This window comes from Hypanus sabinus, chromosome 3 (assembly GCF_030144855.1).
Source record: "Hypanus sabinus isolate sHypSab1 chromosome 3, sHypSab1.hap1, whole genome shotgun sequence".
In the NCBI taxonomy this organism is placed as follows: Eukaryota; Metazoa; Chordata; class Chondrichthyes; order Myliobatiformes; family Dasyatidae; genus Hypanus; species Hypanus sabinus.
In genome coordinates, this window is record NC_082708.1 from 22,039,185 (window position 1) to 22,057,520 (window position 18,336).

General features: G+C 41.1%; 1 protein-coding gene across 1 annotated transcript in view; it reads left to right on the forward strand.

The window, feature by feature from the left end:
- oca2 (oculocutaneous albinism II) overlaps window positions 1–18,336 on the forward strand; it is a 507,586-nt gene that overhangs the window by 426,006 nt on the left and 63,244 nt on the right. The window contains exon 23 of the mRNA XM_059963277.1: window positions 2,529–2,622. Coding sequence (XP_059819260.1) covers window positions 2,529–2,622 — 94 coding nt within the window. The remainder of the gene's footprint in view (window positions 1–2,528; window positions 2,623–18,336) is intronic.

Consider the following 18,336-nt stretch of genomic DNA (forward strand, 5'->3'; position numbering starts at 1 on the left):
CCACCCTCTGAGTGAAGAAGTTCCCCCTTAAATATTCCACTTTTCACTCATATTCTATGACCTCTCGGGTTTTAGTCTCACCCTAGATCTAGTTTTGGAAGCTTCTCAGTGCAAGTCCAGGAAGCTGCAGGAGGCAGTCAGGCATCCCATCACAGCTGCTTGTCTGGACCTGACTGATTTTAACCAGCTCAATTTCCAATAATGACTGCAGGATTTAGTGTGGGGTGTCTGTAAGAGACTGGGGGGGGGGGGGTGGGAGCAAGTGATTGGGAGTGAGATCAGCTGTCATGGATCCACTGTAGATTTATGGGGTCAGGCCAACAACACAAGTTTCACTTCAGCTAATTTGCTCAAATTTGGAGTGAAGCTTTAGCTAGTCATCTTCTCAATTCAGCAGATCGAGATGGTTTCTATGCATCTCTGTAGAAGATATTACGCAGAAAGGTGCTCGTTATTACTTTTTGGTTTTGTACTTAGATAAACATTTGCCATAAATGGATAAGGTTTACACCTTGGCATCTTTCATCAGAGTCATAAATACAGTAGTGTTCAAAAGTCTTAGGTACATATATGTAGCCCAGGTGCCTAAGACTTTTGCACCGAACTGTATTTATCAATGTGGAGTGGAGAACGACTTTATAAATCTGACAGGAGCAAAGGATGTTGGGAATGCCGATACTGGAGCACTACGGAAGATGTGTGGGAAGGGTGGCAGAGAAGGAGTGCTAAAGGTGGGAGTTGGCGTGGGTCCAGACACTCCCAGCCCTGTGACAACACCAGGCAAGGTCAGTTGATTCTAAACAATGGGTTCTTTATTGTCACTGAATGTCTCTCTGGTGCTTCTCATTCCCTCTCCTCCTTTCCCCAAGAATTCCCCCCTCCCTGCCCCCTTCCCAGTCTCAGTCCACAACAGAGACCCATATCAGTATCAGATTTATTATCATTCACATATGTCATGACATTTTTTTTTGTGACAGCAGTACTGTGCAACACACAAAATTACTACAGTACTGTGCAAAAGTCTTAGGCTCCCTATCTATCTATACGTACGTGCCTAAGACTTCTGCACAGTACTGTACAAATTTGTTTTTAGTTCATCTTCAGTTGCCCAATCAAAAATTATGAACGGCATTAGGAAAGGTCATGCCACCCTTCTACTCTACCCTGCCATTTAATCTCATGGCAGATACACTCTCTCATTCATATTCAGAATCAGAAACAGGCTTATTATCACCTGTGTACATCATGAAATTTGTTGTTTTGCAGCAACAATACAGAAGAATACATAACATATTTAGATTCAAGTTCAGATTTATCGATCACGTGTACATCAAAATACGTGGTAAAATTGCATCATTTGCGTTAGCAACCAACAGAACTTGGCGTGGTCTGCAAGTGTTGCCACTCATTCAGGAGTTAAAAGAACACCTAAATGGGAAATATATAAAATAAATAAGTAATGCAGAAAGAGCAAAAATAGGGAGGTAGTGTTAATGGGGATTTCCATGCCCTCCAATTCAGCTTCACAATAAGAAAAATCTATGGATCTCAGTCTTGAATGTACTTTGAAATGGAGAGTTCATAGCACTGATTGTGGTCAGATTTTCCTAAGAGTCACAGCTATTTGTGTGAAGAAAAATGTTCTTGTCACAGTTTCAAATGGTCCCAATCCCTTACACCGAGATAAAGTCCTTCTAATTCTCGAATCTTCAGCTTGAGGTTCAAAGTTAATTTATTATCTAAGTACATATATCACACCATATACTATTCTGAGATGCACTTCTTCATAGGCATTCACGGGAACAGAGAAATACGATGGAATCAATAATCAAACTACATACAAGGACTGACAAAGAACTAACTAATAAAGGAAAAAATCAGTGCAAAAACAAAGAAAGTAATAACTAAATAAACAAATAATACTGAGAATGTGAGTTGTCATCCTTGAAAGTTAGTTTTAGGCTGTGGAATCAGTTGAGAGTTGATGTCAGAGAAGTTATCCAACACTGGTCCAGGAGCATATTGGATGAGGAGTAATGATTGTTCCTCAACCTGGTGGAGGCTCCTGTACCTCTTTCCTCATGGCAGCCGTGAGAAAGGAGCGTAGTCTGGATGGTGGGGGGGGGGGGGTCTTCGATAATGGATGTTGCTTTCTTATGGCAGCGCTCCTTGTAAATGTGCTTAGTGGTGGGGAGTGCTTCTCATGTGATAGACTGGGCTTCACAGTTCTTGGGCATTGGTGTTTCCATACCGGGCGGTGATGCATCTGGTCAGGATACACACCCATCCGTGTCTATAGAAGACTGTCAGTGTTGCAGATGACAAGTCAAATCTGAGCAAAATCCTGAGAAAATAAAGGCACTGATATATTCAGCATCTCCCAGCCAATACCACTCAGAATTACCTTTGTGCCTGAGTTGCTGTTTGCTTTTGGCTTCTGAATGAAGATTCAGAAAGTATGAAATGGTTATTGATATTCCATTTATTGTGTGCTCTGAGCTTCAGATAACTTTTCTTCTTATTTTCAGGCAACGGCACACTGATTGGAGCTTCAGCGAATGTGGTGTGTGCTGGGATAGCAGAGCAACATGGCTACGGCTTCTCCTTCATGGCATTTTTCAGGTAAATTTTGCTCTAAAGCTTTGTAAAAATTTTAAAAAAAACAACAACAGTGTACTGATTTACTTATGCCCATCACCCCTATCGTCCGGACATGGGCTGCCAACGGCGGCTCCCCAGATTCCTCCGTCCTGCGTCAATTTGAAATTGTCCCCAAGTGGAAACCATCTTCTCTCCCAGGGATGAGATCTTTGGGGTTTCTGTAGATCTGGATTCTTACGGGATGCTGATGCTAGCCTCATGCCCAAACTTCCTCCTTTTGCAGTCAGGATGTGAACATCCATGGCAGGGTTAATAATTTACTGAACAAGCACATAATCAATTCTGATAGCGGTGAGAGGTGATGCATTGGAGCATGAAGAATAAAGAGGTTTGGATGTTTTAAATATACCCGATGACTTGGCCTCCACAGTCATCTGTGGCAATGAATTCCACAGATTCACCACCCTCTGGAATAATAAATTCCTTCTAATCTCTGTTCTTAAGAGTCCTCTCTTCATTCTGAGGCTGTGCCCTCTGGTCCTAGACTCCCTCACTATAGGAAACATCCTCTCCACATCCACTCTCTGTGCCCTCTGGTCCTAGACTCCCTCACTATAGGAAACATCCTCTCCACATCCACTCTCTGTGCCCTCTGGTCCTAGACTCCCTCACTGTAGGAAACATCATCTCAACAGTCACTCTATCTAAAGCTTTAAGTATTGTATATGTTTCAATAAGATTCCCCACTTATTGTAAGATTCCCCCTACAGGGAGTAATTGAGTTGAACATTACGTATAGATTTAAGTGAACACTGGATAAATAAACCACAGAGAAAAAATAAAAGAATATTCTGATGTTGCTGGGCGACAAGGGAAGGGAAAATGTTTCTGTAAGCACTGGAATACACCAACTAGTCTGAATGACCTTTTGAATTGTATGTATTTTGTGCAAAGGGCATTGTGTTATCACAGACAGCTGCTTCAGGGTTTCTCATCTTTTTCTAACACTATTACCTCTGCAGAAACCTTCTGAGTTTGATCCCTAATGGAAAAATAATTGCTTCTCCTTCCATGCAGAGCTCTCTAACAAGGACCACAACTTTTTTGTAGTTTGGAGTGCCTCAATGACCTGGAGTACTATGTTGAATGTGGAGTCAGGGCTTTTTGCTTTAGCTCTTGATTAGGACACCCATGCCAATCAGGTTTAAGGGTAGATCAGGTCCACTCATCCTTCAGGTTCGGGGGATCATCTCAGAGCATAAAACCCTGACTGGTCAAGCAAAACTGTTATGGAAACAGTAATGAAAAATCCTTCTACATATATATGCGATGGTATTCCCATCCGGGACTTGCATGACTAACAGTAATGAAAACCGAGAGGAAGCTATTGGCATGATGAAGGAAATCCTAAGATCCAGAACAATATTGGTTTGTGGAAGGGCGGAGGAAATGCAGAGGACCAAAGACAACTTGGTGCTATACCACAGAGGCAGAAATGCAGACCCCACATGTGGGGCATAATAGAGAAGGTGGCCAAGGGCAGACAGAGACGGATGAGCTTCATTTTCAGTCTAAGTGCTGGCAGGTGTGATGGACAGCAAGTAAGTAAGTTCTATGGAGAGCTGGTATGAAAAAAATAAGTTTTTAATTTAAAAATAAACTTTACTCATAATAACAAATATAAATAAAGCAAGAAACAGTGCAACACCCTTTTACATTAATGGCCATTACATTCAGTAATGCGCTGCCCTAAATGCTGGCGGCATAGCAGGCAGTAACTACTAACCTCTGAGTACTGTAAAGTTTTAAAGAAGATCACCAATACAGCACCGTTGCCACTCACATGGCTCTCTGAGGTGATATCCCTTTCATTGTTCGTGGAGCTGAATGTTCAATATACTGTACATATGACAAAGAGGACTAATCTTTAAATCTGTTACTTTCTTCTGCGCCCAAATCTGCCCCTCCATGAAACTTATTGATTAACACTAAGCAGATTATGGTATTGAATGCCAATATGTAACAGCCTAATGAATGTTCTGTTGTAACCTAGATGCTCCAAAGTAGAGTGGAGAGCCAGTGAGATTGCATCCTCTGTAGACCTGTTGCAGCCATAGGCATATTGAGGCAGGTCCAGTCCTACCTCAGACAGGAGTTAATTCTATCCTTGACCAAACTCACAAAGCACTTCATTGTGGTAGATGTGGGTGCTATGGTCGCATTGCCCGAATCCAGCAGCACACATTTCCAGCACTCACTCCAAACACATAATGAGTCCTTCCTCATTTCTGGAAAAAGAGAGGGTTGGGATAATTGGAGCACAGAGTATACCCTCTGGCCACTTTATTAGGTATGTCCTGAAACCAAATAAAATGGCCACTGAGGTCAATCATTCTGAGGTCAAAGTCACTTAGATCACATTTCTTTTCCATTCTAATGTTTTGTCTGAACAATAGCAGAACCTCTTGACCATGTCTGCATGCTTATATGTAATGAGTTGCTTCATGATCAGCTGATCAGATATTTGCATTAATGAGCTGGTGTACAGGAGTACCTAATAAAGTGACCACTTAGTGTATAATCAATGGCACAGTGGGCAGTGGCTTGGTTCACTGGGTTGGAAAAGTAGCAAAATGCCCCAAATGATTCCATTTTCCTTGCTCTTTCCCTTAATTGCACTGAGCCTGAAATGTACCAACTTGTATATTTGAAATCTTTTAGCCTTTCAGTTAGCATATTGGATTCAGAAAGGTTTTCCTATCGGTGTATAACAAGGCAAATCAAATACGTCCTCCAGCAAAGTCGTTAATATGCTTCCGTGGGCCAGGAGCATTTGTATTATCAGCAGGTCAGGAGCATTTCACTCAGGTCGTGACTGATTAATTCTCGTTACACTGAACCCCAAGCCATTTCAGATCTGTTACTGAAGCATTTAGCAAGACCAAGATGAAATTAATTAGTGCTTAGACTGTGTTAGTTACCTTCTGAACTTCTGCCCTAGTACTAGGGCAGCACATAAAATTGCAATACAAAAGATAGATATGCCTAAAGCAACAAGTACGTCTTGCACACGAGTGAATCTGCAGATGCTGGAAATAAATAAAAAACACAAAATGCTGGCAGAACTCAGCAGGCCAGACAGCATCTATGGGTGGAGGTAGTGACGATGTTTCGGGCTGAAACCCTTCATCAGGAATGAAATAACATGGGATGGTAGAGAGGGGATAAGAAGTGGGGGGAGGGATGTAGTAGAGAGCTGGGAAGTGATAGGCTGGAGGGAAATGGGCTGGGGGAAGGTGGAGAATTATGGGAAATAAAAGAGAAAGAAAGATAGGGCTGGGCGGAGATTATAGTGGGGGGGGAGAAAGAGAGAGAAAGAGAACCAGACTAAAATAATAGATAGAGATGGGGGTAAGGGGGGGGCAGGGGTATCAACAGAGGTCTATGAGTTGGATGTTCATGCCGGCAGGCAGGAGGCTACCTAGGCGGGAGATAAGATATTGCTCCATTGACCTGCGTGTGGCCTCATCTTGGCTACCTAGGAGGGAGATAAGATAATATGTCTTGCTGTTTTTAATGGTTTCAAGATGTTCCAATGTAATTGATGACCAAAATACACTCAGTGGCCACTTTGTTAGGTACACCAGTAAACCTGCTTGCTAATGCAATTATCTGATCAGCCAATCATGTGGCAGCAATTCAATGCATAAAGGCATGCAGACATGGTCAAGCTGTTCACTCATTGTTCAGACCAAACATCAGAATGTGATCTAACTGACTTTCACCATGGAATGATTGTTGGTGACAGTCAGGGTGATTTGAGTACATATCTCAGAAACTACTCATCTCTTGGGATTTTAACACACAGAAGTCTCCAGAGTTTACGGAGAATGGTGTGAAAGCATCAAAAACATCCAGTGAATCATAGTTCTTGTTAATGAGAAAGCTCAGAGGAGAATGGCCAGACTGATTCAAACTGACAGGAAGGTGACAGTAACTCAATTAACTGTGCATTGCAACAGTGGTGTGCAGAAGAACATCTCTGAACACACAACACGCTGAATCTTGACATGGATGGGCTACTGCAGTAGTAGACCATGAACATATGGAAATGCACTCTATGGCCACTTTATTGGGTACCTCCTGTACCTAATAACATGGCCACTGAATCTACTCAGTGCTTAAAAGCAATAAACCACTGATGCTGAAGACTGGAAATAAAACAGAAAATGCTCAGCAAACCAGGCAGAATCTGTGGAGGGAGACTGAATGGTTCCACCCAATGACATTCTCACAGACGATATCAGAATTTATTTTTCTAGTGTAGCTGTAAAGGCAAAGGTATCCACCAGTTTGTGCTCAGCAGGATCCTACAAAGAACAAATAACATCACTGTCAGATTTGTCAGCTTTGAAATAAAACATTTTCAGGTCATAACAATCAGGGACTTGTGCTAATATTATTTTGGGACTGTATGTGTTGGATCATAACTCGATGACTATATGTACCGTGCTTTGCACCTTCACCCCAGGCAGGCGATGTTTCGGTTAGCTGCATGGCTGTGTGACAAAAAACTTGAACTTGAAAATAGAAATTCCGATGAGAAGTCGATAATTTTATTTAATTTCCTGGAACACCTGTCTAACCTGCTGAATGCTTCCAAAATAGGTTGTTTTATTTCAGACTTAAAGCTTTTGTAGTATTTTGCTTTTAGATACTGGCTATGATGGAAGTCATTGAAGAATAAATCATCATTTTGGCAGCAGAAGGAAAATGGGGAATTGGTAGAAGATCAGTTTGGAGTTACTTTGTGTAAGAAATAGGAGCAGAAATGTGCTGTGTGAATATTCAGGCAGCGTTATAACTGAAATTTGATGTTACCTCTGCAGGACTGCCCACTCCCTTTGATATTGAGCATCCAAAAATATCTGTCCATGTCAGCTTTGAATGTACTCATCAAATGAACAATCCCAGGTCTCTGTGTTAGTGATTCTAATGAGTCCCAAAATGCTGATTGATTATTCATTTCCATCGGTGCTGCCTGACCTGGTGAATTCCTCCAGCATTTTGTGTGCATTACTCTGGATTTCCAGCATCTTCAGAATCTCTTGTGTCAGCAATTCTATTGTTTCCGCACTGCTTTGCATAAACTATCTTCTGGTTTTATTCTGTGTTATTTGCACTTAGGATTTTGTTTTTAGTAACTTGCAGCTAGCTTCATCGCAACCCTGTGCTGGTCTCTGACCACTGAGCGATGCTTCGGTAATCTCAGTCTATACACACTAAGAAATTTAATTGGATCATTATCACAAATTAAAAACTTGCCTCTTAAGTTTAATTATATTCTCAATTAACTTTTTTTCTACTTACAGCTGGCTTTGTCTTTACCAAAGAAGTTAAATGTATTCACTGGCTGAACGTGGGAAAGAATACCACAAAATGCAGAGTTTATTAATAAATGAGTTTTCAGAAGATTTTTTTGCCACAGGCATTGTGAAATGTCATGAATAAAATGTGGGAGACTGAAGCAAAAGATTATCCCTTTCATGTCTGAAATGTTAGCATGAATTGATTGGTAGAGCACTTACCCTTGAATCAGAAGGTTTTAAGCACAAATCTCACCCCAGTGACTTAAGACCAAAAACTCCCCTGGTCGAAGTCTTAGTTTCGTGGATTTGTGCTAACTTTCATATAAAAAATGGCCTCACATGTTATGTCAAGTGGACAAAAATGATCCCATGATATTTTTACTGCAAAGTACAAGAGAACCAATCTAAGACATCCATCATCAGTTGATCTTTCCAAATAGATTGCGGTTGAAATCATATGACCATAAGATATAGGGGCAGAGTTAGGTCATTCAGTCCATTGAGTCTGCCCCAACATTCCATCATGGCTGATTTATCATCCCTCTCAACCCCATTCTCCTGCCTTCTCCTGGTAACATTTGACACTTTCATTAATCAAGAAAACGTCAACCTTCACCGTAAATATACCCAATGCCTTGGTGTGCACAACCGTCTGTACCAATTAATTCCACAGATTCACCATCCTTTGGCTAAAGAAATTTTTCCTTGTCTCTGTACTAAATGGACATCCCTCCATACCGATACTGTGCCCTCTGGTCCTAGACTCTCTCACTAAAGGAAACATCCTCTCCACATCCACTTTATCCAGTCCTTTTAATTTTTGAAATTTTGTAATGAGATTCCCCTTCATTCTTCTAAACACCAGCAACAGACCCCGAGCTATCGAAAGCTCCTCCTATGTTAACACTTGCTTTCTGGGAATCATCCTTGTGAACTGCCTCTGGACCCTATCCAATGCCAGCACATCTATTTTTAGATAAAGACACCAGAACAGTTTACAATACTCCTAGTGAAGTTTGACCAATGTCCTTATAAGGCCTAAGCTTCCTTCCTTTTGTATTCTGGTTTTCTTGAATGAATGCTAACATTGCATTTACCTGCCTTATCAATGATTCAACCTGCAAGCTAACATTTAGAGTATTCTGCATGAGGACTTCCAAGTCCCTTTGCACCTCTGATTTTTAAATTTTCTTCCCCTTCAGAAAATAGTCCACACCTTTATTCCTTCTGCCAAAATACATGACTTTCCTACATCATATTCCACTTGCTTCTTCTTTGCCCATTCTTCCAATCTGTCTAATTACTCCTGCAGACTCTTTGCTTCCTCAAAGCTATTTGCTTCTATACCTGTCTTCACATCATTCACAAACCTGGCTACAAAGCCATCAATTCCTTCATCCAAATCACTGACATGCAACGTAATAAGAAGCAGTCCCAACACTGACCCCTGTGGCCCTCCGGTAGTCATCTGCAGCCAAGCAGAAATGGCTCCCTTTATTTTACTCTGCCTCCTGTCAGTCAGCAAATCCTGCCCATGCCAGTACCTTTTCTCTTACACCATGGGCTCTTATCTTGTTAAGCAGCCTCATATGTGGCACCTTGTCAAAGGTCTTCTGAAAATCCGAATGAACAACATCCACAGACTCTCCTTTGTCTATCATGTCTGTTATTTCCTCAATGAATTCCAACAGATTTGTCAGGCAAGAATTTCCCTTAAGAAATCATGCTGACTATGGCCTATTTAATCATGTGTCACAAAGTACCCCAAAACCTCATCCTTAATAATGAACTTCAACGTTTTTGCAACTATTGAAATAAAGCTATCTGGCCTATAATTTTCTCATTCTGCCTCCCTCCCTTTTTAAAGAGTGGAATGACATTTGCAATTTTCCCATCCGTAGGAACCATTCCAGAATGCAATGATTCTTGGAAGATAATTTTTAATTCCTCCACAATTTCTTCAGCTACCTCTTTCAGAACCCTGGAATGTAATTTATCTTGGCCAGGTAACTTACCAACCTTCAGACTTTTATATTTTCCGAACACCTTCTCCTTAGTAATTGCAATGACAGTCACTTCTGCCGCTAAATAATTATTACGGTTCATCTGCCATTTCTTTATCCCCCAATACTACCTCTCCAGATTCAATTTCCAGCGGTCTGATATCTATTCTTGTCTCTCTAGTACTCTTTATACATCTGAGAAAACTTTTTGTATTATCTTTTATATTAACGGCCAGCTTACCTTCATATTTAATATTATCTCTTTATAGTTTTTTATTTGCCTTGTGTTGTTTTTTAAAAGCTTCCCAATCTTCTACCTTCTCACTAATCTTTGCTCTATTATATGCCCTCCCTTTTGCTTTTATGTTGTCTTTGACTTCCCTTGTCAGCCATGGTTGCCTCAACCTTCCTTTAGAATACTTCTTCAACTTTGCGGTTATCTTTCCTGCACCTTCTGAACTTCTCCATGAACACCAGCTGTTTTGCTGTCATTGCTGCTAGCATCCCCTTCCAACCTACTTTGACCAGCTCCTCTCTCATACCTCTGTAATTCCCTTTACCAAATTGTAATTCTGATACACAGATTTCTATCTGCTCCTTCTCAAACTACAGGGTGAATTATAACATATTATGAGGACTGCCTCCTAAGAACCATCAGGCTCTTGAAGTAAAGGGGCTAAATTCACTCATCTTCATTAGCCCCATAATTAAAATGTTCCTACAATTAATGGGCTCACTTTCAAGGACTATTCATCTCATGTTCTTGATATTGATTCCTTATTTATTATTGATAGTTCTTTCTCATTGTATTTGTACAGTTTCTGCCTTTTATACACTGGTTGAATGCCCGAGATGGTGAGGTTTTTTTTTACTGATTTTATTATGGTTATTATTCTATTATGGATTTGTCAAGTATGCCCAAAAGAAATCTAATCTCATGGTTTTATCTGGTGACGTGTATATACTTTGATTATATATTTACTTTGACTTCAACAAGGATTCTACATCTTCTCTCCTATGTCACCCCTTTCCAAGGATTTGATTTCATTTTTTACCAATGGAGCAACCCAACCCCTTTGCCCACCTGCCTGTCCTTTTACAATGTGTATCTTTGGATATTAAACCCAACTATGATCTTCTTTCAGCCAGTACTCAGAGATACCCACAACATTATACTGCTAATCTGTAATTACACCATAATCATCTTCCATATTGCTTATCCTGCGTGCATTCAAATATATGTATTCATCACTCTTTTGGATTTTGGCTCCTCTGTTGCATTTTAACTCATCCCATGACCGAAATTTTGCCCTGTCATCTGCCTGTTCTTCCTTACGGCCTCACTATGCACTGTATCTAATTGTACATCAATTACTCCACCCTCATCCCTATCACTCCGGTTCCTGTCCCCCTGCCAAATTGTTATAAAACCTCCCCAGAAGCTCTAGCAAACCTGCCTGCAAGGATATTGGTCCCCCTTGACTCAGATATAACCTGTCCTTTTCGTACAGGTCACTTTTACCAGAAAAGATCTCACTGATCCAGAAATCTGAAACCCTGCCTCCTGCACCAATTCTTCAACCACACGTGTATCTGCCTAATCATCCTATCCTTACCCTCAATGGTTCGAGATGGCACAGGCAGCAATCTGGAGATTACTATCCTGGAGGTCCTGTTTTCCAGCTTTCTGCCTGATTCCCTATATTCCCTCTTCAGGGCCTCCTCCTTTTTTATACCAATGCTGTTGGTACCAATATGTACCACAACTTATAGTTGCTCCCCCTCCTGATTTAGAATGCCATGAGCCTGATCTGAGATACCCCTGATCCTGGCACTTGGAGGCAACATACCATCTGGGTGACTCTTTCACATTCACAGAATCTGCTCTCTGCTCCTCAAATTGTGGAATCCCCTATTATGTCTGTACTCCACTTCTTCCCCTTCCCTTGTGAGCCACAGGGCCAGACTCAGTGCCAGAAATCTGGATGCTGCAGCTTCCCCCGGTAGGTTGTCTCCCTCAACAGTATCCGAAGCAATATACTTATTACTTACTTACTTAGAACCTCTGCCTGTGTTTGACCAAACCTGTTCTTGCCTAATCTTTTTGAGTCAAAGCCAGACCACTCTAACATTGGTGCTCTCCGACAATGGCCACTCTGATTACACTTCCTTTCTTTCTATCAGCTCAGTGCTGATTTCAACCTGCAGAAAAAAAAGCTGACAGCTCCCAAACTCTTTTAAACCATGCTGAATCGCCAATGAATGCCCTCTCAAGCTGATCTCAGGCTGCAGAATGATATTACTCATACACTTAGCTCATTATATCAGCTTAGTGTAGCAGTGAGGATGTGTCTGTCTTTAGCTCTTCTTCTGATATTGATTTTTATTGACCAAATTAATTTCAGAAATGGCATTCAATGTGTATATATGCATGCTTAGCACATACAGCAGAGAATGCAATCTCTTGCCATTGTCACTTCACTCTTTAACCTAGAACATAGAACAGAATAGCACATTATCAAAGCTTGAAGTATATTTATTATCAAAATATGTATACTGTATACAACCTAGAGATTTGAGATGTAGACTACTTTCTAAATGGAGGGAGAATTTAAAAATCTGAGATGCAAAGGGATTTGTGAAACCTTGTGCAGGATTCCTTGAAGGTTAATTTGCAGGTTGAGTCAGTGGAGAGGTAGGCAAATGCAATGTTAGCATTCAATTCAAGAGGACGAGAATACAGAAGAAGTTTGTAGTATTGAGGGTTTATAAAGGCACTGGTGTGGCCTCACTTGGAGTATTGTGTGCAGTTTTGGGCCCCTTATCTAAGAAAGGAGAGGTTTCAAAGGAATTTCATGAAAATAATTTCAGGATTGAAATGCTTCTTTGGAAATGATTTCAGGATTGAAAGGCATTTGAAGGCTCTGGGCCTGTACTCACTGGAATTCAAAAGAATGGGAGTGACTCATTGAAACCTATTGAATGTTGAAAGGCCTCGATAGAGTTTTTGTGGATAGGGTATTTCCTATGGTGGGGTAGTCTTAGACCAGAGGACGCAGCCTCAGAATAGATGGACGTCCATTCTGAATGGAGATGAGGAGGAACTTTTCTACCCAGAGAGTTGTGAATCTGTGGAATCTGTTAATGTGGAGGCCAAGTAATTGGTTATATCCATGTCAGGGCTGCGTAAAAAGAGGTAACTTTTAATCAGGAGGGCAATAGTGGTTTCAAAGGCAGAGCTTTGTTGCACTTTGACTGAATTGAGGAGCGACCAATCAGCAAGTATGTTTCATTAGAAAGGGCGATTAAAACTAATTCAAGTGGAGTAACCATTATTTTGGAGTGTGCCAGTGTTTATAATGGCTTTGGTTCATCAAGTTTAGGTGAGATCAGGTTTGGGAGAGGTAAATTGTCTTGTAATTTTCTCTCTCTGTCCTTATTTCTTCATTCCTTATCCGATAGGGCATAGGAGATTAGTGACAATGGCTGCAGGGGCAGTGTGTGGTGTGTGGGGAGTCTGGGAGACTTACAGTATTTCAGATAAGCTCATCTGTTACTAGGTGCACTGAGTCACAGCTCCTGAGAGAATGTATTAAGGAAATTGAGCTGCAGCTCAATGACTTTTAACTCATATGGGAGAATGAGAATGTAATAGACAAAGGCTACAGGGAGGCAGTCACCCCTAGGTTGCAGGAGACAAGTAACTGGGTGACTGTCAGGGGAAAGATGGGAAATACACAGCCAGTGCTGAGTACATCTGTGGTCATTCCCCTCAGGAATAAGTATATAACTTTAGACACTATTGAGGGGGCCAACCGACCAGGGAGGAGCCAAAGTGTCCAGGTCTTTGGCTCTGAGTCTGGTGCTGTGACTCAGAGGAGCAGAGAGATGAAGAGGACAGCAGTGTTGATCAGAGATTCCTTAGTCAGAAGAACAGAGGTGAGGTTCTGTGGGGTAATAGAGACACGGGAAGGTACGTTGCCTCCCTGTTGCCAGGATCAGTGCTGTCTTGGATTGGATCCATGGCATTCTCAAGTTTTGGTACATATTTGCACCAATGACGTAGGTAGACATGGTGAGGAGATCCTGAAGAGAGATTTTAGGGAGCTAGGTAGAGACCTGAGAAACAGGACCTCCAGGGTGGTAACCTCTGGATTGCTGCCTGTGCCACATGCCAGTGAGAGTAAGAACAGAATGATTTATCAGGTGAATGCATGGTTGAGGAACAAGTGCAGGGGGCAGGGGTAAATATTTATGGATCATTGAGATCTCTTCTGTAGCAGGTATGACCTGTACAAAAGGGATAGGTCACACCTGTAACTGAGCAGGTCCAATATCCTTGTGGGCAAGTTGGCTAGAGTTGTTCAGATGGATTTAAACTAATTTTGCAGGAGGATGGGAACCAGAGTGACAGTGCTGAAGATGAGGTAGTTGGTTTAAAAACAGAGGCAACGTGTAGGGAGACTCCTAGCAAGGAGAGGCTGATGATAGGGCAAAATTGCAGTCAACAGAATGTATTACAACGTAAACGGTGGACAAAATCAAAAATTGTGAATGCAGGACTGAAGGTGTAAAATTTGAATGCAGGCAGTATAAGAAATAAGGCAGATGAACTTGTAGCATATTTACAGATTGGCATGTATGACGTTGTAGGTATCAATGAGTCATGGCTGAAAGAAGATTATAGCTGGGAGCTTAATGTCCAAGGATATGCATTGCATTGAAAGGACAGGCAGGGAGGCAGAGGGGGTGATGTTGCTGTGTTGGTAAAAAATGAAATCAAATACATAGAAAGAGGTGACCTAGGGTTGGAAAGTATTGAATCATTGTGGAACTGCCAGGGTACAAAAGGTAGACCCAGATCGGAGTTATATACAAATACCCAAAAAGTAGTAAGGATATGTTCTAAACATTACAATGGGGATAGAAAATGCATGCCAAAAGGGTAATGTTACAATACTCAGGGGGGATTTCAGCATAAAGGTACACTGGGAAAATCAGGTTGATGCTGAACTCCAAGAGGGGGATTTTCTAGAATGCCTATAAGATAGCTTTTTAGAGCAGCTCATAGTTGAGCCCAATAGGAGATCAACTGGTCTGGATTGGGTGTTATGCGATATACTGGAATTGATTAACAAGCTTCGGGCAAAAGAATCCTGAGGGGAAAGTGATCATAATGTGATTGAATTCACCCTGAAATTTGAGAAGGAGAAGCTAAAGTCAGATGCATCAGCATTACAGTGGATTAAAGGGAATTACAGAGGCTTGAGAGAGGAATTGGTCAGAATAGATTGGAAAAGAACACTGGCAGGGATGATGGCACAGCAGCAATGGCTGAAATTTCTGGAAGCAATTCGAAATGCACAAGATATACACATCCCAAAGAGGAAGAAGTATTCTAAAGGAAAGTTGACACAGTCATAGCTAACAAGAGAAGTCAAAGCCAACATAAAAGAGAAAGGGAGGGCATATGATAGAGCAAAATTAGAGGGAAGTTAAAGGATTGGGAAGCTTTTAAAAACCAACAGAAGGCAACTAAAAAGTCATTAAGTAAGTAAGGATGGAATAGAAAAGTAAGCTGGCCAATAATATTGAAGAGGATACCAAAAGTTTCTTCAGATACATAAAGTGTAAAAGAGAGGTGAGATTAGATATTAGACTGCTTGAAACAATGCCGGAGAGGTACAGTGGGGCTGGAAAGTCTGTGAACCCTGTAAAATTTTCTCTATTTCTGCATAATTATGTCCTAAAATGGAATCAGATCTTCACCTAGTCCTAAAACTAGGTAACGAGAACCCAATTAAATGCTGTAAAACACAAAAAACATGATACTTGTTCATTTATTTATTGAGAAAAATGATCCAATATTACATGTATTTGCTGGAAAAAGGATGTGAAACTTTGCTTCCAGTAATTGGTGCGATCCCCCTGTACAGCAATAACTTGTCTATTGTCTATAAACAGATTTGTCTTGAGAAGCGTAGGCTCTGTCAGTAAACTGACTTTTGTGTCTTTTTTATAGGGCAGGGCACCTCTCCAACCCATTGCCCCAAACTCATCTCATTGATTGGAACACTTGAATCCAAATAGCTTTTGTAGAAGGCATTACCCCAGAAGTTCACAAACTTTTCCCAACAAATACATGTAATATTGGATCATTTTCTAAATAAATAAATAAATGAACAATTATGATGATTTTGGTGTTATTTATTTAATTGCGTTCTCTTCTAGTTTTAGGACTTGTCTGAAGATCTGATCATATTTTAAGTCATAGTTATGCAGAAATAGAGACATTTCTACAGGGTTCACAAATTTCTAGGACCACTGTAGTCATGGGGAAGAAAGAGATAGTGGACGAACTGAATAAGTATTTTGCTTCAGTCTTCACTGTGGACGACACTAGCAGTGTGTTGAGTGTTCCAGTTGTTAGGGGTCATGAAGTGTGTGAAGTTACTATTAATAGGGAGAAAGTTCTGGATAAGTCACCTGGACCAGATGGTTTACACCCCAGGTTCTGAAAGAGGTGGCTGGTGAGATTGTAGAGACATTACTAATGATCTTTCAAGAATCACTAGATTCTGGAATGGTTCCTGAAGAATGGAAAATTGGAAATGTCACACCACTCTTCGAGAAGGAGAGAGGCAGAAGACCAACTAGTCTAACCTCAGTGGTTGGGTAGATGTAGTCGATGGTTAAGGATGTGGTTTCAGGGTATTTGAAGGCACATGGTAAAATAGGCTTTTGTCAGCACGGTTTCATCAAGGGAAAATCTTGCCTGATGAATCTGTTGGAATTCTTCGAAGAAATAACAAGTGTGATAGATAAAACAGAATCAGTTGATGTTGTGAATTTGGATTTTCAGAATATCTTTGACAAAGTGCCACACATGAAACTGTTTAACAAGCTACGAGGCATGGTGTTTCAGGACAGATTCTAGCTCGGATAAAACAGTAGCTGATTGGCAGGGTGCAGATTGGGAATAAAGGGAGCCTTTAATAGTTGGCTGCCGTTGGCCAGTGGTGTTCCACAAGGTCTCTTTTGGGGCCAATTTATTTTATAGAAATGTAGAAACATAGAAAATAGGTGCAGGAGTAGGCCATTCGGCCCTTTGAGCCTGCTCCGCCATTATGATCATGGCTGATCATCCAACTCAGAACCCTGTACATCCCTTCTCTCCATACCCCCTGATCACTATGATAATGATTTGGATCATGGAATTGATGGTTTTGTTGCAAAGCTTACCCACTATATGAAGATAGGTGGAGGGGCAGGTAGTTTTAAAGAAGTAGAAATGCTACAGAAGGACTTAGATAGATTAGGATAATGGGCAAAGAAGTGGAAGATGGAATATAGTATCGGGAAGTATACGGTCATGCACTTTGGTTGAAGAAATTGAAAAGTTGACTATTTTTTAAATTGAGAGAAATCCATAAAAACTGAGGTGCAAAGGGATTTGGGAGTCCTTGTGCAGGATTCCCTGAAGGATAATGTGCAGGTCAAGATTGTGGTGAGGAAGGCAAATGCGATCTTAGTGGTTATTTCAAGAAGACTAGAATATAAAAGCAAGGATGTAATGTTGAGAATTTATAAAGCACTGGTGAGACTCCACTTGGAGTATTGTGAGCAGTTTTGGGCCCCTTATTGTAGAAAGAATATGCTGAAACTGGAGAGGTTTCAAAGGAGGTTCATGAAAATGATTCGAGGTTTCAACAGCTTGTCATGTAAAGAGCATTTGATGCCATTGGGCCTATATTCACCGGAATTCAAATGAATGAGGGGTGACCTCATTGAATGGTGAAAGGCCTTGATAGAATGCATGTCTAGAGAATGTTTCCTATGGTGGGAGAGTGTAAGATCAGAGGACGCAACCTTAGAATAGAGGCGTGTCCTTTTGGAATGGAGATGAGGAGAAATTTCTTTAGCCAGAGAGTGGTGTATCTGTGGAATTCATTACCACAGGCAGCTGTGGAGGTCAAGTCTGTTTGTACTTTTAAGGCAGAGGATTATATTTTCTTGGTTGGTCACGGCATGAAGGGACATGGGGAGAAGCTGGGAAATTGGGTCTGTGAGGAAAAATGGATAAGCCATGATGAAATGCTGGAGCAGGCCCGATGGGCCAAATGGCATAATTCTGCTCCTATGTCTCAGCGGTCTTACATTTAAGGCAGAGGTTGATAGATTCTTATTTCGTCAGGGCATGGAGGGATAAGGGGAGAAGGAAGGAGACTGAGACTTAGAGGGCATAGGATCAGACATAATGAAATGGCAAAGCAGACTTGATAGGCCAAAGGGCCTAATTCTGCTCCTATGTCTTATGGTCTTATGTTCTCTTTACAGGTACACAAAACAAAGAAACCAAATAG